This window comes from Aptenodytes forsteri, unplaced genomic scaffold (genome assembly GCF_000699145.1).
Source record: "Aptenodytes forsteri isolate BGI_AS27 unplaced genomic scaffold, ASM69914v1 Scaffold33, whole genome shotgun sequence".
NCBI classification, from domain to species: domain Eukaryota; kingdom Metazoa; phylum Chordata; class Aves; order Sphenisciformes; family Spheniscidae; genus Aptenodytes; species Aptenodytes forsteri.
This window is the reverse complement of record NW_008795037.1, coordinates 6,328,321-6,352,747: the sequence shown is the minus strand read 5'-3', so window position 1 is coordinate 6,352,747 and position 24,427 is coordinate 6,328,321. Positions and strand designations below refer to the sequence as shown.

The window sequence follows — 24,427 nt, the reverse complement described above, 5'->3', positions numbered from 1 at the left end:
CCCTTACAGATAACCAGTCCAAATCTAATGAAACTAGGTGATGCCTTACTTTTTAAGGAAATAGCTACCATTAAACTGTGAGTAATAACCTTTGGTTCATGCTGAAGAAAGAGAAGCGTCAAGTTTAATTTACTCCAAACATTTAAGTGAAAGTTACGAGAATTTATGGGTACCATTTCACAGAAATAACCTAATAAAAACACAAAAAAGAGGCATTTATAGTGTTCAGAAGCTGTCTCAACACCAAAAGAAAAATGATTTCCTATTCAAATGAAGCTATATCATATTTCAGTGTATCCGTTATTGTGACTTTTCTTAGCTGCCCCCATGCACACTCCTTCCTCCTTAAAGTTCATGTTGAATACGTTAAGTAATACACTATTGCACTGTGAATCCATTTACAAGCAGAAAACTGCATATAGCATAAAATTGTGACATGCACTGTAACTGTAGCAAACTGTAAATTTTTAAACATCTAAAACTAACTTTTGTATCAAACAAGTTACATTTAAGGGAGAAAATCTTACCCAGGAAGGACTGTAAGCTTCACACGAGGTAACGATTCACAGCATTGTAAATACCGATAATTGTAGGTAAAAAATTATCTTCTATTCAAGAAAGCCAGACTTCCTACCTTCACTACAGGGTGTCCTCCAGTAGATGCTTTTACTGCTCCTCTGCTTCCTTCTGTTTCATAGTGAGCTCTGTGATGAGTTTTAGGCTGGACTTCTATCTTCAGTTCACACTGCCCATAGTGACTTGGTAAAGGCCAGTCAAGAGGTGGCAATGAAGATGTGCTGCAATCAAGATGAGCACACTATGGTTAAATGAACTATGCCATTTGGCCACAGTACAAAGAAAGTAACTTCACTGTAAAATACAGACAATGACGTCACTTTCCTAACAAATGATGACTAATTAAGAATAGCTATTAGCCTAAAACTGTTACTTGAAAATTCCAAAGTTTTGCTGGTGCATTAAAATCTTCAATTAAGTATTTTTTGGGGGGTTGTTTGAGTGGAATTTCTTCCTTCCAATACCTGATTAAAAGAAAGGTACTGTATAACCCCCTTGCCCCACATTACCAGTGCCATTCTATAATGCCTTTATATTAATTTTTTTATCCTCAAATGTATCAGCAAGCAAGTTCAAATATTGTTTAGAGGGAACAGCCTAAGTTCAGCGTGTAAGTCGTTAAGTTTTAACTCTCTGCATTATTATCTTCCAGCTTGTTGTTCTTGGTTTTCTAAGATTGGTAAGCACTGCACTTTGTTAACTATCATTAAAATGAACACTATATGATGATCCAAAATTTTAAAGCTAGTAGTCCTATCTAAGCATGAAGACTTACTGCAACAGACAAAGACAACTAAAGTACACGCTTAGCTTATCCACAGATTATATATACCCTTACACACAGTAGAAAAGTCACTCCAGGGAAGAAGAACAAAATGCAGTAATAGAAGCAATATGGAAGAACCTCAAAGGGAAACAAGCCACATGATATCACCAATGTTTTCATACCTACCCTTTTACCTGCATAGATTTATAGACTTATGATTTTAATAAGATGAACAGTCAGATTCAAGTCAGTAATTACCTGCTAGAACAAATTAATTTATGAACATTTAAAAGCGAACGTTTATAGCATTGTGTACCAAACAAGAACATTTACAATAAAAGTAAGCTTCTATTAAAATAGTTTTGGACTACCTTACTCTGACCAACAGGGAAAGAAAATCAGGTTTTAAAGAGATGGACAAATATTGGTTTGTATTGTCATCTGAGAAAGCTCAATTCCATTTCTTTCCGCTTTACAGGAAGTCAGGAAAAACCCCACCATCAATCCAAAGCCATGCAAATCTCCACAAACATGAATAGCTACAGGTCCAAGAAAGATAAATTATACCTTCTGGAGAATTTAGCTAAGACCTATAAAACACATCCACAGTTGAGAAAGAAGATAATGTTTGGACTGAACAAAAAAGAAAAGAAAGCTCTGTCTTTAGCAAGTATCTGGACGGACTTGGGCTCAGCCTGCAGCACCATACATCTACCTTTTACTACAAAAATCACTGTCACTAAGCATGTAAAGAGGGAGAAGAAACAGCACCACTTGCTGGCCTCCTCCTACAGGAGAACAACCTACAAGCCTGTTGACCTGCTGCTTCATGGAGTACCTCTACCGTGCACTTCAGGAGAGAGCTAACGTTATTATATAAGCCTTATCTCCTGAAGCACCCTTCTGAGAGCAATGGGAGGAACAAGTGTATTTCCCTTTCTTCTTACTGAAAGGAAGAAATGTGAGCAATATATCATCGCCACAAGCATTCAGTGTACAGCAGAGACTCTTCTTCCCCCAGTAAGGAGGTCTGATGACTGGTCCTTCCACAGCAATAGTATTTACTGGGTAGGAGAGGACTGGTGATGTCCGCAATAAAAGAGGAAACTGACAGGAATGCAGTATAAGCCCAATCCTTCCAGATACTTACCACAGGCCAAGATGTACTGCCTAAATGCTACTATTGGCTATCAACTAGACCTTGCCATTCACTTTTATAGCTACTGAAGGAGAAGAGGACTCAAGTCTTCAGTCTGAAAAAGGAAAGAAAACGTCAGGATTAGAAGATACTAAAGAGAGTTTAAAAAGAAATGTAGCATGCGAGAAATTTTTCTTTAGTATTTCTGGAAACCTCCCCCCCCATATAACCAAGTATGTCAAAATAGTTGGTATACACAGTGAACAGATACGGTCCCTAAAAGAGCTTGGTATAACACACACACCACAGACTATATACCAATTACTGGAAGGAATTACTGGAAGTTTAATAATAAACTCAGTCAAGAAAAAAGTATTTGTTGCTTGTGACCACTCTCCATATAGCCTCTCAGAGAGGTTTACTCCTTCTGCAATTAACTAATAAAAACGTGGCACAAGCTGCATCAGATACTCCCATTATCTCCTGAAAAAATATTTGGAATACTAGAACAAACACGGAGACAGGAAAATAACCAAGTCTCAAGATTTTGTCATTCTTTGAAAACAAATAGAAAATATCAGCATGAGAGAGCAAGCAAGCATGCGCAGATGCCTAAAACATCAAAAAATTGGAAAGCTTTCAACACAGTTTTCCAAATAAATTACATAACCTTTGAGGCTGTGCTGCATCAAACTGATGTTTTCTAGATGTAGCAGGCTAGAGAGTTACAGCTGCTTCCCTTTGGAGTTTGATGTTGGATATCCAAACTTTTGTTTCTCTCCGAATATTTTTCCTGCTGTCTCCGTCACCCTCAACTTCTCAGCAGCAGTGGAATCTTAAAGTCTTAGGGTACACTGTCATGCATCTTTCTGCCCTGTGAGGATATCAGTTTAATCTATTTCTGCTTCCACATCACCCTTTCACTATTTCTGAGACAAATGCTGTAGAGATACACATTAACCTGGATCAGTGATCTAACTTTATTTCATTTTGAAAGGTAAAGTTTTTAATCCTGTTAATTTACCAGAGCCCCAGTTGTCTATACAGCTTCTTCAAACAGAACTAGTGGGAGAGAGGCAGAGTGGGAACTTCCCAGCCAGCACTGTCACCTTCTGAAAGTCACATGAACCCACAAGCTTGGACACTAAATAAATTTAAAAAAAAATCAGAATACAGTCTACAAACTCTTGGGTTTTTGGTTTTTTTTTTTTTTACACCATGTAGAAATAAGTATCAAAACAGAAGAGTCATATCAGTGTTTGAGGGGCAAGAGGTAACAAGTTTGCATATATTTTGAACACTTTTCAATATGAAGCAATGCTATTTTTGTACCAGATGCTGCATATGGGAAAGTAAGTCTGAAGCTGCTAGCTTTACTGCATTTAAGGATCTGTTCTCAAGAAAATATTGTTCAGTCTACACTATTAGATGAAGGTCAGAAGTAAAACTGCTAGACTTTTAACTCACCACAGTTACTTTGTTTATCAGTTGTAAACTGTGCATTGAACTCCAATGAGCTCTGATAGTTCGGAACTTACGTAAGTTCAAAATTTAGCTGCATTACCCTTTAAAATACCTGGAACATGTTTAAGAATAAGAAGCTTAGCCACTTCAGAAACGAGCAAAAATTTGGTGTTACAAAAAGACTTCTGTCTCCCCCAGCTTGCACACAGCACAATAGCATTTGCATTATTGATAAAGCCACCTAACTTTGCATTCAGAACCCAGAACCCAGATCAGCTGCTGACTGGGGTTTTTTTCAAGTCATTTTAGATCAAAAGATTAAAAGAAGTAAGAACCTTTGTTATTTAAAATCTCTCACTTTTCAGACTTGATGGAGGAGGAATACATTTGTAGACACTTCCATATGTTCCACAGAAAATTCTACCCGCTTCATCGCCAAATTACTGTTACAATAGCTTGTGACTTAGTCTTTTACAGAAGTTTCTCTAATTTTTTCTTTTCTTTAGGTGAGTAAAAACCTTATTAACAATGCACTAACCTCCTAGTAAAGCACTAAATCACGTCAGGAAACAGAAATAATGAGTGACAGTCATTCTAAAACTTTCATTAAATCAAATCTTAGCATGTTGTTGAAACAGCACCAATCTGTAAACCTACAAATGTTCTTCCAGTAATACCAAGAAAGTTTTATAATCTGATTAATGCAACGAGCCTCCAAAAGCTCATACTCCTATCACATCAAGATTAAAGGCTTCAGAGAACAGCAGCTATTAAAGGAAACTCAGAAGTAAAGAAGGAAACCTTTCAGTAGCATCCTCAGCAGAAGCCACTGCATTTAAAATTATCACTGAAGTCACAATTTTATCAGTATTAATTTAACAGATACCTTCTTCCTCTGCAACCATTATTTCTAAACCAGAACTGATTCAGGCTGCACAAATTGATAAGGAAACACCTAATGTTCAGCATAAGGACAGCCAAATGTGTCCATATGGACTTCAGTATTCAGACCTGTAGAAGTCAGGACCCAGCTCACGGGCTGGCTATGCCTCTCTCGCACAGGAAGAAACAAACCCCAGAAACAGGACTACTTGTTTGCATTTGACTGTGGCCCCACAGCAGTACATGTGGGACAGAAGTAAGAACAAAGCTTATGACAGCCACTAAAAATAATCCAGTTAAAAACTTTCAGTTACCTTCCATTTGTAGCACTCTTCTTGGATAATTCATTGGACAAATAGCTGTGGCTCTGTGCAGACCAACTGCTAACACTGGTACCTCAGCTGAAGCACGTGTGATTAGCTCAGTTTTAGTCTAATGCTCTCCTGGACTCCTTGCTTAGAAAGTTTTTGAACACAGGTGGAACTGATACAAGAACTCATTTTAGCCACTCTGTACGAACATGTTCCTGCCTCTTTGTAGTCACTAATTCTAGTAATAACCTTTTAAAGATATCCACTAGGAACTCAAGATGCTTGTGAAAGTTCTTATTTCCTTTGTTGGTTGAGATTCACAGATCTCCTAGAGTGATTTTTTTAATTATTTCTTAGTTGCAGCAAAAATAACATTTTCCACTTACAGCTCCTTCCAACACATCAGAATCTGTCACTGTGGGGAAAAAGCTCACTGACCATGCAATGGCTATTCCACATCTTCTCCCCATCCCAAGTTTTTGCAGAGATTAACCAACAGCGTATCCTGTGACAAGTCAATGTTGCAACACAGCAAACCCCTGAGAATCTCAAGTTGTAACTATGATCCAATACTAGCGTCCTTTTCTAGAATCCTTGTAGAGCCAAAATACTGCTGTGGTTCCTCTTCACTACCTAGAACAAAGCAACATTTTCCCTGGTGGAGTAATTTTGGAGTTAAGAATTTGGGGGCCATTCCAGTTGCCACAGTGGCTTATCAACAGACTTTTTTAATACCGTTTACATTCAAAATATCACTGTTCCACTACCAGCAGACCCACAGTTAACCATGCTTTCAGAGTATTGATACAGTATACTGCCAAGTAAAATCTATACTCTGTCATTTCAGAACAAAGTAGAGGGCTGAATCACATGTACAACACAAAGGTCCCATATTAAACACTACCTGAATTTCTCTGGATTCATTATTGGTGTGTAAACATTACAGAAATAGCCTAGCTTATTAAAAATCTAAGAGGTTCGAAGCTCTCTTGCTTGTCTCACTTAAGTGTGTCCTTATCTTCAAAGTCAGCGATTTGCAAATATTTTCATTTTAAAGTTTTGCTAACGTAGCATAGCTGGTGTTATTTCTATTTATCAAAATAAGATGATAACTACTTAGCAGACTAAGTTTGCCTATAGTCCACTCACATTGAAAGATTTATTCTTCTTAAAATTAAGACCAAAGTCCCAATATTTATGTTAAAAATAGAACATAATTCTGCTCCTCTCTACTCCCCAGACTTCCAAGAGAAGGATTCAGACAAGAGAAGCAACTTTTCCAAGTATTTGGCCATCTACCACTATATTTAAACTATTTTTTTTCTGAGAGAGTACGCAACATTGTCAGCAATCCTAGTTTCCTGCGGTAACTGCCAGATAACTGCAGGTAAAATACTCTCAAGTTGCCATTAAGTATCCATGACTAAAGAGATTCCTGAACTGTAAATACATCTATCAAAGCCTGTTTGTTCATCACCACTGGAACAAAGAAACTACTTGATATCCCATCACTTCTCAGTGCTCTAGGTTAAATTTGTGACATAGCAGCCCGAAGACAAACACCAGTTTACAAAGTAGTTTTTAAATCAACATGTTAAGTCTCTAAGAATTCCATGAGGGAAGACACAGTAAAAGAAACTAGGTTTTACTTCAAGATTTTTGCCCCCATTAATGAATATTGCCTGGTTATCTACCAGACACAAACCCACCATTTGTTCCCATCAAATATTTCAGGGGTTAAAGAAAGAAAGAAAAAGTGAATGACTCATTAAGTTTACTACCCTACAAAGTGCCTATTTGCTTGAGATACAAATTAGATTCTCAAGATCTACTTTACAGAACCTAAAACTCACTGTTCCACTAGCCATTCATGTTAGAAGTCCTAAGTTTAAAGCAAAAGAAAACAAAACAACAAACCTAAAAGCAAAAAACAACAGAACCCCCACCATTTCAATTGCATCATCATTGACCACTCTTCTAACAAAACACCCGATGTCACCTACATCAGCGCTGGCCATGTCTGTGATGGTTGTTAACTCCAGAACACTAACAATGGTTGTTAACACCATAAATGTTGCTGATCTCTTATGAATTGTACTTTGACAAGTCCGTCCTCACCAAAAGTATTATATTAAGTATTATATTATATCATATTATATTATATTATACTGATTGCTCAGCAGAGGTTTCTGGGTCATCCCTATACTATTTTTATTCCCTTGATCAAGTTTAAAAAGAAGTATTGTAAACTAGACTAATTTTTTTTTTTTTCCTTTTTTTTTTTTTCACTTTCTGGAAATCTTACAACTGCGAAGCTGTTTCAGGGGAGATGGCTCAGACACAGAAGAGCCATATACATTGTAACTGAGAACATTAATTTCTGTAAAACAAGTATACATATCACTTCAAAATAGTATTTGCTACTCATCTTTCTAATACAGCAGCTTTGTACTCAAGGAGGCTGACTGGATTCTAAGCAAGAAATTTTAATAAAAGGGATCAGTCTTGGAAGAGCTTCCCAATATTACATGGTTTCATAAATATTTACTAAATAGAAATTTCACAAAGTTTCAAAGACCTAAGGAAACACTTAAGATAATTCATATGACCATACTAACCCCTTTCAGATGGTGCCTCAGTGTGAGCAAGAGGATCAAATTTAGATATTTGAATATGAATAGACTCTAGGAAGAAACACTTGCTCTGGTATTCTTCTAGACTATTTATAACCTATATGGACACAGGCTATCTAAATAAGAAAGTCAACTTGAAGCATCTGTGTTTGCCTTCCCACAGCCAATACAGAGTTTGGGAAAGGAGTGAAAGAAAAAGAGGATCCAATTAATAAAAGAATCTGAAATAATTTTATACAAAAGCCTAGAAATAGGTCTTTTAAAGAGATTCAGTGAAAAAAACCTTGCGTTTCTTCTGTGAGTAAAACTCAAGCCCCAACAGTAGATGTGCAAGAAAAAGTAATAAAACCAGCATCTTCATGAAATGTTGGGGTAATAAGCAAATGGGGAGGTCAGATCTACTATAACTACATTAAGATCCCCAAAAGAAAGGGATTTTCCAAGTGGAGGGGAGGGAAACATGAGACACACAGATAAAGCGATTCCTTATCCATAATCCTGTGGGGAGGCTGGGGCGTAGAAGAAAGAGGTATCTTAAATAACAGTAACAAGAGTAACAATGTAATAAATAAAATTATCACATAACTTCTTTGCTGAATATTCTGTAAAATGACCAATTTAATCTGCCATCGAAAGAGTGCTCATCTGCTGAGGCACCTGGTTAATGACATCATCAACAGATACCTTCACTATTCCTAGATACAGAAGACACTGCCTCATTCCTTTTTACCTATTTGAAATTAATTGTTGCACCGGTTCTGTCCATTGTCACTTGTCTAGACTTATCTTTGACAAGGAAGCAGAAATGTGACTCGGGGCACATAATACACACACATTTTTCATATGCTACACACTGGCAGATTACGGATTTCTGTGACCAAATAACAAGCTGTCATCTAACAAAACTGTTTGGATGGCATCTGAAATATGACTAAAAATGCTCAAAAGCATGTTACACATTTTTAAATTTTGTTAAGTATTGCACACTTACTGAACATAGAAGAAAGAAGGAAGACATGATCAGGACTCGATGGATAAACTAGATTACAGATTTACAAAACTTTAGATGGCCATCAGAGAAGAAGGTGCTATCTGCACATTTCACACCATGTCACATGTGAGGCAAGTTATCCCCACTTCTGCCAGGGGTCAGTTTATTGCAGCTGAGTGTGCACACTTGTCAGAGTGTGCTTGGAATCAATACTCTAGTTTACTTCCTGCACTACTTTGTACTTGACAATACAATAAAGACATTTAAAAAACATTAACTGTAATATATATTGCAATTTATATTACAATCTATTACTCTATATAATATGTAATAAAGATATAAATTGCAATTAATCTCTAACTCTTTATGACAACTGAGGTGCTCACTTTTGGTCACTGTCATAAACTATTTAAGAAACAGCGGATTCATTAAGAAACATTGCATTTCATTTCTATTCGTAAAACATATGAGTAAACTTAGCTCCCCTACTTTAGAAGCATAAAAATTATAAAAATATTATATGACAGAATGAAGTGTTTTAACATACTGAAGATGCATACCCTCATAGCACCTGTGGAACAGGCTACAACTGCTAAGTAATTCAACATTTCACTGAGGATACACCTGCCAATGCAGCCATTTCCACTAATTCAATAGTCAGACTAGATTTTTGGCAGCAAATGTATACAGCTTAACAGTTTTATTTAGTTTACTTGTGAATAGGTGTAGTCTCTATTGTCTTCTGCATGTTTGCCCATTTTATATTTAGAGAAGTTCTTCAGTGCCAGCTTCTAAATAAATTCTGACATTTAAAAAAATATTTTTACTTCTTAATGAAAGCAGTAAAATTGATTTTTATTCAGTTCTGCTCAGTTCTCCCCACTACAAGAGGAAACAGGTTTAACTGAGTATCTACTTTTGTAACTATTTTGGTCATCCCACAGAAGAATCATAGATCCACACCCCATCTTGCCACACTCCTATATGTTCATGTGCTTTTAACTTTCAGTAGTGCTCACCTTTTATAAACTATGTTAGCCTACGAGCTAATAAAAATGCCAAGTTAGGGCTGCTGAGTATCCTACATAAATATAATACAATTCCAAAATACACAATCAAGGAAAAATAGTTATCGTTGTTTTAGTTAGAATGAAGAGATTCTAGTAACAGACTGAACACCTTTTATTAACAGATGAGCAGACTGCAACAGAATTTAAAAAACAAACAAACAAAACACAACTTCAAGACAGTTAACATATCTGTCAACACAGTAGTTTCAGATCTGGTAAAACAGAATTTTCCAGCTAGCAGCTTTGCGTCTTTACTGTTAAACTTCACATTCATAAACAGTTATGCAGAAGGTCATTAAAGAAAAAATGGAAAAAAAACCCACTTCTACTCACTAAAATCAATACCTTTCTGAAGAGAGAAGAAATTAAAATCTGTGGTTATACAATTATGCAAAAATGACAAAATGGCTGAATGAGCATTGTTTAAATTTATTTAGATATTAACAATCTAAGCTAGTTGACAACTTCTAAAGAATTTATCTAAAACAGTTTTAAAATTAACAGAAATTTTGTATTAACAAAAATGAACCTTCTGCATGACACTGATCTATCAACACATAGGAATATGTTCAGCAGTAAAACTGATTCATTGTTCAGATGAACACTGAATTCTATTTGATGGTACCCATTAGAAGTTACCCTTTGGGGAGCTCTTAAACCTATCATTCACTTATCATCCATTTGTTTTAAGGATGTTTCACTGTACCCTGAAAGTACTGGTTTATATTTCACCCATTTGTGTTCGTAACTTCTTTCTGAGGTAATAGTAAAAGTTACAGCTGAATTTTCTCCATTAGTTCTCTGCCTAAAACGTGCGTGGAAAGGGTCAGCTGTAGCAAGCTCTAAAAGATGACCAAGTGCTTCTATATTCCACAAGACAGACACGCCTGAGAATATTCATGTACCCAACAGAGAATGGGAACAGGTATTCTAAAACATTTTTTCTACAGGCTTATTTCCTGATGACTTGTCAGATGAACAATACATCAAGACATTAAAACGATGCAAGAATGATATCTGAATTTAGAAAAAGCCACTAGAAAGGGGAGTTACATAAAAACTAGCATGTTGCCATGAAAGCCAGCATCCACTTTTCAACAAGTTGTGCTTTTGAGGGAAGTGCCCGAAAAGAATACCTCTTCAGTAAGCTTGGTTTACTGGGCAATAGTTAATTCTAGTTTTCTGCTAAGAATTTAAAACTCTGAGAGCCAGGGAAAAAAAAGTATCCTATAGGGCATCTCTGAAGATTGGTCAGAAACATTTCTTTCTTTATTTTGCTTCACTTACTTTGGGGAAGGAGGTGGTAGGGGGGAGGAAAATGTTAAAGCCATAAATATTTTCTAAGCCATTCTTTCTAAAATTAAAAATACAGAGTGTGAAAACAAGTGCTTTGCAAAGATGACTTTGCAATGAGAAGAACACTATATTTTGTCATTAACTTTTAGGATTTAAGCTTTGCCTTTTTCAAAATAAAGCATATATGTGGAGAATCCTACCCTATGTTTTTCCCGTCCTGCCCCGCCCCAAACTCTAAGACAGAAGAACTGCTTCATCCACTACATCCTTGAAGAACAAATCTTAAGCATTGCCTGTGGACAGAATGGTACTATTTTAATCAAAGTTATTTTAAAATCAATACAGACCAGCATAGTAGCACTGACATAATATGGCTTTTATATGGATAATTGTGCTTAACAGATATTAATCTAATGTACCTTTCTAATGCCTGCAGCTCCTTCCTCCCAGTACCTCCCTACCACTTATTTTTAAAACCTAGTAGAGCAAGAAGGTTCAGGAATCAAATGGATAACTTGAGCTGAGTAATCACAGTATCTGTCTATTCAGCAGCAATGCTTCTCAAGGAGTTCTCATTTCTACTCTACCACTGCATTGTGCTGGCAAAGTGATTCTGGAAGCTATATGGTTGGAAAGATCACAGAACTGCTCCATCTAAAAAGTAACAGAATGGGAAGGAGCGTGAACTTTTCCCGCAACTGAACTAATTCCCTCTTCTGAGCCTCCACAAATCATCCTGCTAGCACATGACAGGACTACAAAAGGAAAAGAGCTAGTTAACTCAGCACCACGATGGTGGAAATACCCTTGGAACTACAGCCCAGAAATCAATTCTTTCTGGATGATTTTCAGTATGGCATGCAAATTTATTTTCTCCATTCTATTTCTAGAATTCTATCAGCCCAAAGAAGCAAGTAAAACCAAAAGCAAATAAACTCCCCACCTCTTTCGTGGTCTCACAGTTTTATAAAATCATGTAAGTCAGGTTTCTTTAGCTATATTAAAATGTTAACTGCTCAGATTAGATGGAACTGCAAAGTGTGCACAAAATCTGCAGTCATTTGATTCAGCTGGGCTCTGTGCATGTATGCAAACAAACTTTATTTAAATAAAACTAATCCTACGTTACAATGCATCTACTGTATTTTTAAAAGAAGAAAAAGATGGGTATTTGGTGTCTTGACTTGTTTTTTCCTAATTATATCATCTACCTGCCTACAAGAAGTTTTCTTTAAGAAGTCTTAATGCATCACTGAAATATAAGCACATTTATATGTCTATTTGAAATGCACAGGAGGGGAAAAATGGGAGGGAAGCCTTCTCAAGAACTTTCTAATCACTTACCGAAATATAGGAGTATGACCAGGCTTTGGTTTGTTCCAAGTAAAGTGCGAAGGAACAGAAAGGAATTGGTCTCCAGGCAAATCTTTCTTCAAGGTGTGTTGAGATCCAGAGCAGTCATCTACTGCAGTTTCAAGGGATGCCGATAAGTTACCCTGCTCTTCAGGACAGATATCTATTTTTCCAGATAAAGTGGCAGTCTGATCCTCTGAAGTCTTTCTTGTTTTTAGAGGAATATCAGTCTCTGTACAACACTGAAACGGTGAAAGGCCAGAATTAAGGCCTTGTACGTTATGGATGGAAGTGTTTAGCCACGTGTCTTCTGTTATGCTTCCTCTGGGAGAATGGCCAGGTGATGGAGTTGGAGAATGGTGAGGAGAGAGAGAACCAGCATAGCAAATCTCAGCACTGGAGTGTCGTCGTTTCCCACAGGGGGATGTAGGTCTTGATGAGGGCCTTGATGTTGGTCTAGGGCTTAGCCAATTTTCATCTGTAATACTAGTTCTAGGAGAATGACAGGGAGACTGCCTAGGTGACAAGGCATGCCCAAATCCATAAGGTTGCTGCCAAGATTCATCACTGGGACCTCTCGGAGAACCACCAGGAGATGCCAAAGGAGAGCCAAGGGTAAATCGAGCAGCTGCTTCATTTAGCTCCGAGTCCACATCATCATAAACGTGGGAAATGGATTCACAAGAGGAAGCATCTGAAAACCAACTTCTGGATGAAATGCTGCTGGCAGGGCTTGGACTAAGGGATGATTCCCTATATGATGGCTCAAGAGGAAGATAGAGATGGTCCCGTGAAGGCCTTTCCATATACTCATTTTCTGTACCATTTGTGTGCAATTCATCTTCATCGGCTTCAATCCCTTGATGACAGTTAGGTGAAATAGATGTAATTTGAATACTAGGGCACTCAAAGGGTTTGGGTCCACCTAGTGGGCTATATTTGGATTCTGGTACGTCACAAGTTCCTTCATAGTTCTTATGACTCTGAAGTCTTGTAGGTGGTGACAGAGGAGAGGAGTGAGACTGCAGTCCATGGCGAGGAATACAAATTGGCTGATTTACAGAGGACGATGGTTGGTCTACATTAAAGATGTATATGGACGCACAGTCATCTGACTCAAGATCTGAAAACAAAATTAAAAAACAAAAAAAGAGGAACAGAGTCAGAATGCAATACTTTGAAAACACTGTAAACAAAATCCTTTGTTTCCCAGGTATGGCCTGTTTTCAACATCCTAGACATTTCCCATTACGCTAGCCACACAAAATAAAGCTCATTCTTCATTTTTAATTTCCCCCAGCCATATTTACAGCTAAATATGACTGCAGCATAGTTTTCTATCATAAATCTTGTTTTCAACCAGATTCCACAGTTTATACACGTCTTCAGTGGTTGAAAATATAACACACACACAAAATGGGTTTAAAATCTTGAAAGGATCAAAGCTGGAACACTCAATTCAAACTATCTTTCATCTACATTCCACCATATTTACAGCTAAATATGACTGCAGCATAGTTTTCTATCATAAATCTTGTTTTCAACCAGATTCCACAGTTTATACACGTCTTCAGTGGTTGAAAATATAACACACACACAAAATGGGTTTAAAATCTTGAAAGGATCTAAGCTGGAACACTCAATTCAAACTATCTTTCATAACTACATTCCATTCATAATCAAACATTTTTAATTTTAATCCATTAAAAATTAATCTTTTTGACATGAATAGGACCATGATACTTTCTGCAAGCCCACTAATACTTACAAGCACTGGAATATCGCATATATAGTATTTATCTCCTTTAACACTAGAAAGCATCTTACAGCGACTCAAAGGTCAATGAAGATTATAAACAACTAAAAACATTCAATCAAAAGAGGCCTAACAAAGAATATTATTGAAGATGATATGGAGAATCTTATTCCAAAGATCTTTTTTGGTTGTTTAGAAAACTCTCAAGTGCCCATCCCACAGAATAGGATTTTTCAAGTGCAGTCTCACAAAGTTTGAGCACAAGTTGTTCAGCATAAAAAAGGCAAACCAAAATATTCTCAGATCAAAACTAACTTATCCAAAACACAGGAAATATTCCAAAGAAAAACAAGCAATTGAGAGGGACTGCAAATCCAGTTGACAAAATCAGCACCTTCGTCTCACAGAACTGAAGCAGATTTTCTTGCCCCGCTTCTCAAAATTGAATTAACTGCCAGTATGAAACATTTGTCTGAAACAAGAGTAGAAAACAGGTTTTTTCTTATTTTGTAACCACTATGCTTCCACTCTTGTTTCTTTCCCCTTGTAAAATAGAGCCTTCCCTCTATAATTATAGAAAGTAAGTATGCAGGAGACCTCAGGTAGTTCACTAGTCTATCATCTCCTAGCAGATGAAATTAAATGTACTTGGACCATCCCCACTAGACACTGAAACTAGTCTCAAAATCTATCAACAATGTTGTCTCTACAACCTGAGTAATTTGTTTTAATGCTGAATCACTTTGAGAGCTTTTGACCCATCACTAACATTTCACATCACCATTAAAATTATACAGTTTCTAGTGCTTTGCGTGTTGGCTCTTTTTTTTTTTTTTTAAAGTATTTTTTTCAGTAGTAGGGGAATATTATGCAGAAGTACAAATGTTTCTGCAAACTAAAATGCTCCTGTGTCAAATGTGACGATGAGAAACCATGTTCATACAATTATTTTCCATAAATCCAGACTGGATGACATTAATTGCATCTCTGGGCATTAGCTCTTTTTTTCTTTTAAAAATGGTTTTTGTCCTGAGTATCAGTAGAATATTAATACTTCTTTTAAAATAAAACTAGTCTCTCTCACAATCAGATAAAATATCCAGACAGGAAGCCATGTATTTTAGACCCTTCCATGATGAAAAAAATTAGTATGTTAATGAAGACATTCTATTATCAGTTTCACTAAGAGCAATCAGCTTAAAATTAACTAAACCAGAAACAAAACAAAACAGCATCTCCTCAGAGACAACAGGGAAGCATTTTCAAATGGAGAGAAAGCATACTGTTACCAAGGAACAGACGATGTTCCTCAGACTTAAAAAAAGAAAAGGCTGAAGGTTCATGGGCAGGGAGCAGCTCTATTAGTAATCCATCTATTAAAGGAGGCACAAAATTGCATTTAAGACTACTACTAAGTAGTTTTTTAAGTACTGTGTGATTTTATATATATTACATATAGTAATATATAACAATTATCCATATTATATAATTATATCATTAACTACTATTATCTGTGTTAAGAGCACAAAAAAAAAATCAGTATAGGTTAATTTCTAAATATGCATACACTAAAAGGATCAGGATACTCAGGAAGGACTATTTTGTATATCATACAAATAATTAACACAAGTTCACTACATTGAACACTGTCAAAGCTGCATTTCCCTATCCTTTCACTAGGATAACAAACATTTTTTAAAACTTTAATTGGGGGTCTTTCTTTTTGCTTGTTTCCCATCACAAAATACGAAATGCAGACAGTAGTTAGTTACAGGTTTTCCACATTTTTCAGTATATTCCTGTGCAAGATCACAGATGTCCTTGTTTCCTAACTCAATATTAGTATTAGAAGCATAGGTCAAGGGAGGAAAAAGGCAATCTTAATAAAAGCAATTACCCAGCTACTCAAAACTTAGAAATAAAACAGTTACAGGTACAGAAACTTTGAAATAATAACAAAAACTTTACAGGAAAACAACAGTTGGAAGTCTTCAAGTCCTGTGCGTAACCATTTACTGTCATTAATGGCTTTAGGAACAGTAGCAGCACATTGTTTGTACTAAAACTCTCACCATTGCAAAAAGCCTTATTTCTCTTGCAGCAATAATCAAGAAATCTTAAAATATTTAAGACAATTTGTCCACTTTCAATGTCACTGGGATTTACAAAAAGCAGATGTACATTCAAAATTTAAGTTTTGTGGAGCTGAGGTAGAGAGATCAGACTAGCACAGAGTTATCAACACTAGCTGGGAAGAACTGGAGAAGAGACGGAGAAGGCAGGAGAGCACTCTTCTGACTCGGGCTTCTTCGATCCCTCTCCATGACAAACAACTTCCAATGAGTTTGGCACCGTGCTCTCCCATTACCCCTCCCCAGCAGCATACACGCACACACTCATAAACCAGGAATCTAGAAACCTAGAGTAAGAACTATGCATCTAATGAACACCAAATCCTAAAAGCATGCTTAAGACTGTGGAAACAATGTATTTTGAACTCTAAATCACCCAAACCATTTTCAGACACGATCAATAAACAGGTAGATTTATTTTAGTTTGCACACACAAACCCTCCCCCTTATAGTCATGTGTTAAAATAACCTCTTAGTTGCTCATACAATGGACAACACTAACTACTAAGACCTTTACAAATCCTATCATTAATTCTACTAGACTATTTAGCAATAATTATTTTTGTCCTATTAAAGACTGTAGAGAGAATCCAATCTGGAAGAGCCCTCTAACCAATTTGAAGGAACTAGTAAACATACAAAGATGAATATAACTTGAGTGAAAGAAATGGGGAAAAAACAGAAAAAAAAAAAAAAGACAGCTGACAACCCTTAAGATGGAAAGGAGTGAGAATAGCTCAAAAAATCCAACTCAGGGCTTCAAGAAAGCAGAGGGTAAACAAACTCAGGGAAGTCTCACAATAGGCAAGTGCAAGGCAAAGAAGAGTTATGGAGAAGCCCGAGGCAAAAAATGGAGTTATGGAAATCTGTTTACTTAATAGGAGAGCTATTACAGCCAAACAATCCTATTGGGGGAGGAAAGACAGTAAAGAAGTGAAGTTGGCCAAGTCATGAGGCCTTCACTGACCATAAAATATAAGAAAGAAGCATTCAAGAAACAGAAACTAGGTCAGGTTACTAAGGTAGAGCATAAAAACTACCACAAGCACATGGGTGCAAGATGTTAGATAGGATAGACACAGCAAAATACAGAGACCAAGAGAAGCAGTGCTATTCACATCAAAAGCCTGCCATGACCCTGAAAAGGCAGGTGTGTTAAATGTTTTTTCTTTAGTAAAGTCAACTGAGTAAATTGCTAACAAAGTTAATAGCAATGCAGAGTGAAGAAAACTGGACTAAATAAAAGGTTAAAAAGTACTGAAGAATTATGGGCCAACAAGTTTAACTTCAGTTTTAGAAGTAGTATTAATAGTTTATTTGTTCCAGCAAGCATTTAAAAGGAGACAGGGAAACAAGAAGTCAATGTTTGCTAAGAACAAAACCACGTCAAACAAATTTTATTTTGCGACCAAAGGAGGTCGTCTTTGGGATTGCTAGCATAGAAAGAAACTCAGCTTTGTTTTAACTTATTTTAACACTACCATGCATGGAGAAGCCACTGAGTCTTTAGAAATTTAGTGAAGCCTTCTTCCCCACCTTGCTGAGGGATCACAAAAGTTACCAGATGCTCTATATTCACATAGTGCATATAAGATATATAAAGCTGAAGACTTCCATTGCAATCTTACATCAGGCATCTGTGTCATCCTTTATCAATGAGAACCAGAAGGTCTGTCATTTTGAATGTACATTTGCTACCGTCTGGAAACAGACTAGTTTACAGAAGCTCCTGTTCAGTATTAAAACAATGCTGGCTCGTCCCTTACTAAGCTGCTAACTACACTTCAACATAAGCTGTCTAACTGGAGAATATAATTAAATAATATCCAGAACAACTGCTCCTAAAGTACATTTTGCTCACTATTTACCATATCAGACTGCACATTCAGGACTAGTAATGCTTGCCCACCAGTTGTTCACTCCTCAGCGATGTACTGGCACATGCATATGTGCAGCTGTGCAGTGAGCCAGATTTCTCCACAGAAGGAAGGTCAATTACTATCAAATGTCTGAACACAAGCCCTGTGCCAAAATTATCCAAACCACTTTATTATTCTAGGTTTGTAAGCCCATAAACAAACAGGTTCAGACAATAGGAGTTGTTATAAGGTACCAAGAAAGTGCAACACGACCTAGGTCTTACAAAAATACTACTGCAAAAACAGGATCAGTAATCAAGTCCTTTATGAGGAGAGGCTTAAGCATTGCCACAGACATCATGTGTGTTCTCAGGCAAGTCATATAACCTGTCTCCACTCCCAAACTTTAAAAAGAACGACAACCTCTTCTGTTTTTCAGTTCTGTCATGACAGTTACCATTATCTCTTTCTGAACATGATGGTATTATAAAGAATGCCACAGAAATATCTGTAAATAAGAATAAAAAAGCATATGCAGCTCCATTTTTTAATTTCATTATCCTACTGATTTGCAGCAGTTCATATATTTCTTGGGATGAGGGAGGAGTCTTAATATTCACAAAGAACCCCAAATACCCAACAGTCATCGTTTTCCTTTTGTGCACTTAAAAAGACAATTGATCACAGTTCTTGTTGGTACACTACCACACTAAAGCTCTATAATCAGATATTTAACTCCAGTTTTCCATTGCAAGCTGTAAGTTCTCCAGAGACACTTCCTACAAGCTGAAACATCAACTTAAAAAACACAACCCAAAAACCCCCTAAAAAAACACAGCAATGCATTAGTTTATAAGGAGTATAACTGACTAGTAAGCCACCAAATATGGTACTAAAAAAGTATAAATTGGGAAAACAATTAAGGTAGCAAGGTGGAGCAGGGGGAAGACACATCCTTATAGACAAAGTTTAGCAACACACAAAACAGTAGTGCAAGTTTAAGCTTTCAGAAAAGATGATTTACAACTGTCATTTTACAAAGCAGTTCTCCCTCTTCAATGATTTTGTGCTCTGTTTCATGGTCATATCAGATTGCTCAAAAAGGATAAAAATAACTTTTACTTCTGTCAATTATGTACGCTAGAAGCAGCTTTGTCATGCCCATCAGAATTTCACTCGTTTTCTTGTGTTAAGCAAGAATACTGGCAATGTACAAGAAAAACAGTCTTCTCAACAGTGGGAGCTCGTCAGTGAGTCTTTTCCAAATTCTAGTCTGGATGAGAATTCATTATCTTTGGTAGAAATGCAGAATAATAATGAAGCTGCACTAGTTTAGGCAGTGTAAGCAAGAGAATAATACAGCATATCAAATGTTTACAACTGACATTGAATAAAATAAGAACATACTGGCTCTCAGAGTGTAACTACACGTTATGTTTTTTTCAGCACCAACTACCCTCCCACACACACTCACACACAAAAGCAGAGGGGAAATGAGAAGAGAGGTATTTTTAACCCAGATGATTTTGGCAATCAGATTTGCAGTGCACTAACATAAATGCCTGTATATATACACAACTGACAGGATGGCAAGCTTTAGGACATGGGGAGAAACAAGCAACCAGGACAGGAACTGCAGGTGTTTTCACTATCAAATAAAAATGTAACATGCAACTAAACCCTTAGGCCATAGCCTGATATGCATTTAAACTAGAACAGCAGTCTTCGTGTACATCCAGCTTCACCCTGAAGTAACGGAATTAAGTTCCAAATAGGGAAATAACAGTCATGAAATTTGATTTGGCATGTAAGAAAAAACGACTAAATAAACAGGAAAATCAAATGCACCTGCTTAAGCCATAAGCACATTTCAGAAAATTCTGTACTTCTGTTGCAGCAAATGGAGTTAATCTCAGTTGAGGGTTTTTCCTTTTTTTAAAAAATGTAAGTTCTCATAATCTGTCATAGCAGAGTGCTCTGAGATACGTTGATAAAAAGCGATGTACAAAGCAGGTAAAGAATCCAGCTTCTAACTGTAAGGTTCAACAAGAATTAGTCATTCTAAGTTCAGTTACAAGAACAGAAAATAGCAGCCGGAAGCGCTAGGCAGTGTTTGTACCTGTGCACTCTCCAGCTCTCCTGGTATTACTGGTTGATTATGAAGCATGTCTTTTAAATGAAAACTTGGTGGAAAGCTTGTGTTTCAGTATTTAAGGATTATTCATTAATACTCATGACAGGTTAAAAAAGAAAAATATTTACTTTTTGCTTTAAAAAAAAAATCTGTAAGTTCTACGGGCTCCTCTTTGCTTCCTTTTTTTCTCTGTGGGTATGTCATTCAAGAGGGCGCAGTATTTTACTGCATAATACTCTTGTAGACAAAACGGAAGCTGTTGCCCTCCAGTTCGATGAAGCCTCATTGTCATTCAGTGCTAGATAGAAAGTCAGCTTAACACGACCCAATAGTTCAGAGATATTAAGAAATACACTATGGCCTTTGGGGAGATTCTTAAAATGACACAATACATCCGTGCAGCAGTTACTAACACATAGTATTAACAGCCTGTTTGTCACTGCTATTCTGAAGATGAAGTATGTTATTCTATATGATCAGTTGTTAGAATTTGTGAAAGGACTGCAGCCTTGCAATCCCAGAGCATCTGGTATGTGTAGACATGGGAACTGAGAGAATACTGAGCACTCCAAAACTGGTGTGTTGTGCCTGACGCACATGAAGACTGATCGTAAAGATAAGTGAGGACATTAGGCAAATACTGATCGAAGAGAATAAGGGAATTATGTGCTGTAGTTGCCAGCCAAAGGTTTGTCTGGATTCTTGATATTGCAGGCCAATTTATCATCCACAACCTAACTCTTCCTTTGGGAGGGGCAAAACTAATGGACTCCATAAAAGGCTATTCAGTTATTCAGAGTTCTGGTTTATGCTGTACCTATAAACCAAAATCCTCACCTAACTACCTACATGGATGCCTTTACCACTGATCAACTTCTAACACCAATGAGCTTGCTGATAGCAACCTGCTGCTCCATACAGAGACACCTCCAGGTTTACAGTCTGCTCCAGTCCTGAACCAAGCACTGAGCAGAACCCAAGTTTCCAAGATCAGAATGTGTAAGTAGGGCCATAGCAAACAAAACAAGACAGAATTGTGTAAGAAAATGGGCATTTTAGTTTATAGGAGAGTATGGTGACATAGGCTAGGGTCTTTGCGAAAATTGGTAGAAAAGGAATGCAATAAGCCAAGGCAAGAAGTTTGAGTGGGGAGAGGTTACACAGTAAGAGGAGGGGAGACCGAAATGGAGGCATGCCTCTTTCTGTTTATCAAACAGAGCATGACACAGGGGCTGAGAACTGGTATTGATAGTATCTGAACAAACTAGTTTGGGAACTCTTCACACCTTAGCAAAATTACACTGTACTTCTGCAGCTGTCCTACAACATGACAGAGGGCAAACCATTCCACAGCAGGCAATCCTACCATATAGTTAACTCAGTATTTCAATTCATTAACATTACAGCTTTTCACCAATATATATTTTATAATATAGCTTTAAAGTAGACTTCAGGTGCACAAAACTCAAAGGCTCTGTACATCAAAGGACTGAAACGAGCCAGAATGATAATCTGAAACTTTCCTGTTTTCCCAGCTGCTCACATGAATGCAGAATCAGAAACACCTTGAAATCACTTTGCTAAGATTGACACAGTAAGCATAAGAGGCAGTAACAGGAATCAAACAGCCAAATGAGAAAGGGGAGGCTGAAGCTGAGCATGAACGCCATTTTTTTCAGCAACTTTCAGAATGATCCCCCAAAATACAAGGGAGACCATATTAACATTCCTCACAACTGTGTCACATGCAAGCCCTGAAACTTTGCATCTCTTCACGGAGTCCTAAATAGCTTGCGTTTATTCCAGCAGGGGTGGAGGTTTCACCACATACTGTACCTAATCAGCCTGACCTCCTGCCCCCAGCCAAAAAAGCTAGGCAGTTTGAAAGACAGTAGCATTTGCTCTCAAAAGCCTAAATTTGACAAATTACACTGATGAAATACAGAGACTCTGACCTAATTTAAAGAAGCTATGCAAAATACAAAATGTTGACAGATTTTCTTAGTGGTTCTTTGGATTAAACCACACATTCTCTTGGGGCCTTGTCACTTGAGTACAGTTATCCCAAGTGACACCACTAAAGCCTTTTGTAATCATACAGTTACTCCACCTCCTCATCTCCTTTGTGTTCTTGATTTAGGGAACAACTACTAGAAAGCATCTAAGATACACGAGTAGCTATAAATCATTGTAGACATTATTACAGTCCATTACGCAGCCATCAAAAGCAGTGAATCATCATCACTAACGGTTAATAAATGCACCCTGACTGTGTTATCAGCTCGCCATTCTGTTTTTAGAGTATGCTTTCATTTTGGGTATGAAGATACAAAGGGTTACTCTGTAAAACAACTTTAGTTAGAAGGTAACAGCTTGTGCCCCGTCCCAACTACAATCAGTCACAATTCCATTCCCTCTCCAGCATAGTACAAATGCTGCTTATCACTGAATTTATGTTTAAGTGGTCTTCCCATTTTTTCTGTTTACCAAAACAATTTAAAAAAATTTAAAATCTGGGATTAAAAAACATTTCTCCCAGCATTTGTTCCTAAAAAGCAAAGTTAGCAGCCACTAAAACACAGACTCTCATTAAGCAGTGAATTTAAAGTTATTTGCCTCCTGCAATCTTGAATAACCTCATATAAGAAAATATTGAGAGATCTCGGTTTGAAAGGACCTAAGAGTAAGTCCAAAGAGGAATATTTACAAGATTTCGAGAATAACCCTCTCCAACAACCTGTTAAAAAACAAACAGAAAAACCCAACTCCATCCAGCAATTTTGCTATATTAAAAATATTTCTTATTTTTAGAAGTGATGACTAATCTTCAAAGTGCAGTCTGAGAAGCCATTTTTTAAACAAGCAATTGCTATTAACCTAAATATTAATATGAATAATATGATTCTACATTTCTGGGAATAATAAATTAGCTGTAAGTACCTGCTCAAGAGTAAGTCCAAAGGGGAATATTTACAAGATTTCGAGAATAACCCTCTCCAACAACCTGTTAAAAAACAAACAGAAAAACCCAACTCCATCCAGCAATTTTGCTATATTAAAAATATTTCTTATTTTTAGAAGTGATGACTAATCTTCAAAGTGCAGTCTGAGAAGCCATTTTTTAAACAAGCAATTGCTATTAACCTAAATATTAATATGAATAATATGATTCTACATTTCTGGGAATAATAAATTAGCTGTAAGTACCTGCTCATGTTTCTACCTACAAATGTCTTTTATGCAGCCTCAGATGAAGTTTTTGTTTCTGCTTTAAAAAAAAAAAACAAAACCACAACACAACACAAACCCAAACCAAGCACAGAGTTCTATTTTCATGAATTTATTGCTGAAAGAGCATGGGTTTGTATTCAGATCCCCAGAAAGCTGATTCTTCTCTCCTTCCCCCAGGTACATAAAAACAAGGACTGGGCCTCCCAAAGAAAGTGGACAAAAGTATCTTCTCTTTTATCACACCTATCATCCTTTGTCTGAAAAGTAACCATAAACATTCAACGCCACGGAGACATTTAGTCAGAAGAGCCACGTAAATGATTAAGTTCAGCTGTTCAGTTAACTCACGAGATGTGCAGGCCACAACACAGCCCGAAAGCCTGCTTATCAACCAGTTCTGCAGTTCTTCAGATTTAAACTGATCTTCCCTGAATGGCTTTGAGCAGTTCAACATTTTTTTTTTGATGTTCTATTTTGCCAGTATTTCACAAGAATACTCACAGATGGGTGTAGTAAAGGTAGAAGAGAATGTTGGCTTGTTAATAAGCTTGCTCCTGTCTTGCAATTTTACTTAGCCTTACTGATCATTTCACTCATCTTAAATTCCACTGTCATTCGAACCCCACATGGCATGCCCGGACAAATGCAAGGACTTGGATGTTGTTTTACAGGCTGGGCTTACTGCCAAGTCTGCTCCACTACTTCCCTGGCCCACTAGGGCAGCTTTAGGCAACAACTCCCGTATTTACATTATTGCTGTGAACAGCCAAACTGCTGCTTACTATTGACCCAGGCGCAATCTAGTCTCATTTCTCACTCATTCACAGCAACATTA

General features: G+C 37.0%; 1 protein-coding gene across 1 annotated transcript in view; it reads right to left on the bottom strand.

The window, feature by feature from the left end:
• The window catches only part of NFATC3 (nuclear factor of activated T-cells 3), a 74,779-nt gene extending 50,554 nt beyond the window's left edge, over positions 1 to 24,225 (bottom strand). The window contains exons 1-3 of the mRNA XM_019471376.1: positions 24,174 to 24,225; positions 12,472 to 13,603; positions 635 to 797 (exon numbers count right to left, since the gene is read on the bottom strand). Coding sequence (XP_019326921.1) covers positions 635 to 797; positions 12,472 to 13,603; positions 24,174 to 24,225 — 1,347 coding nt within the window. The remainder of the gene's footprint in view (positions 1 to 634; positions 798 to 12,471; positions 13,604 to 24,173) is intronic.
• Positions 24,226 to 24,427: the final 202 nt, after the last annotated feature.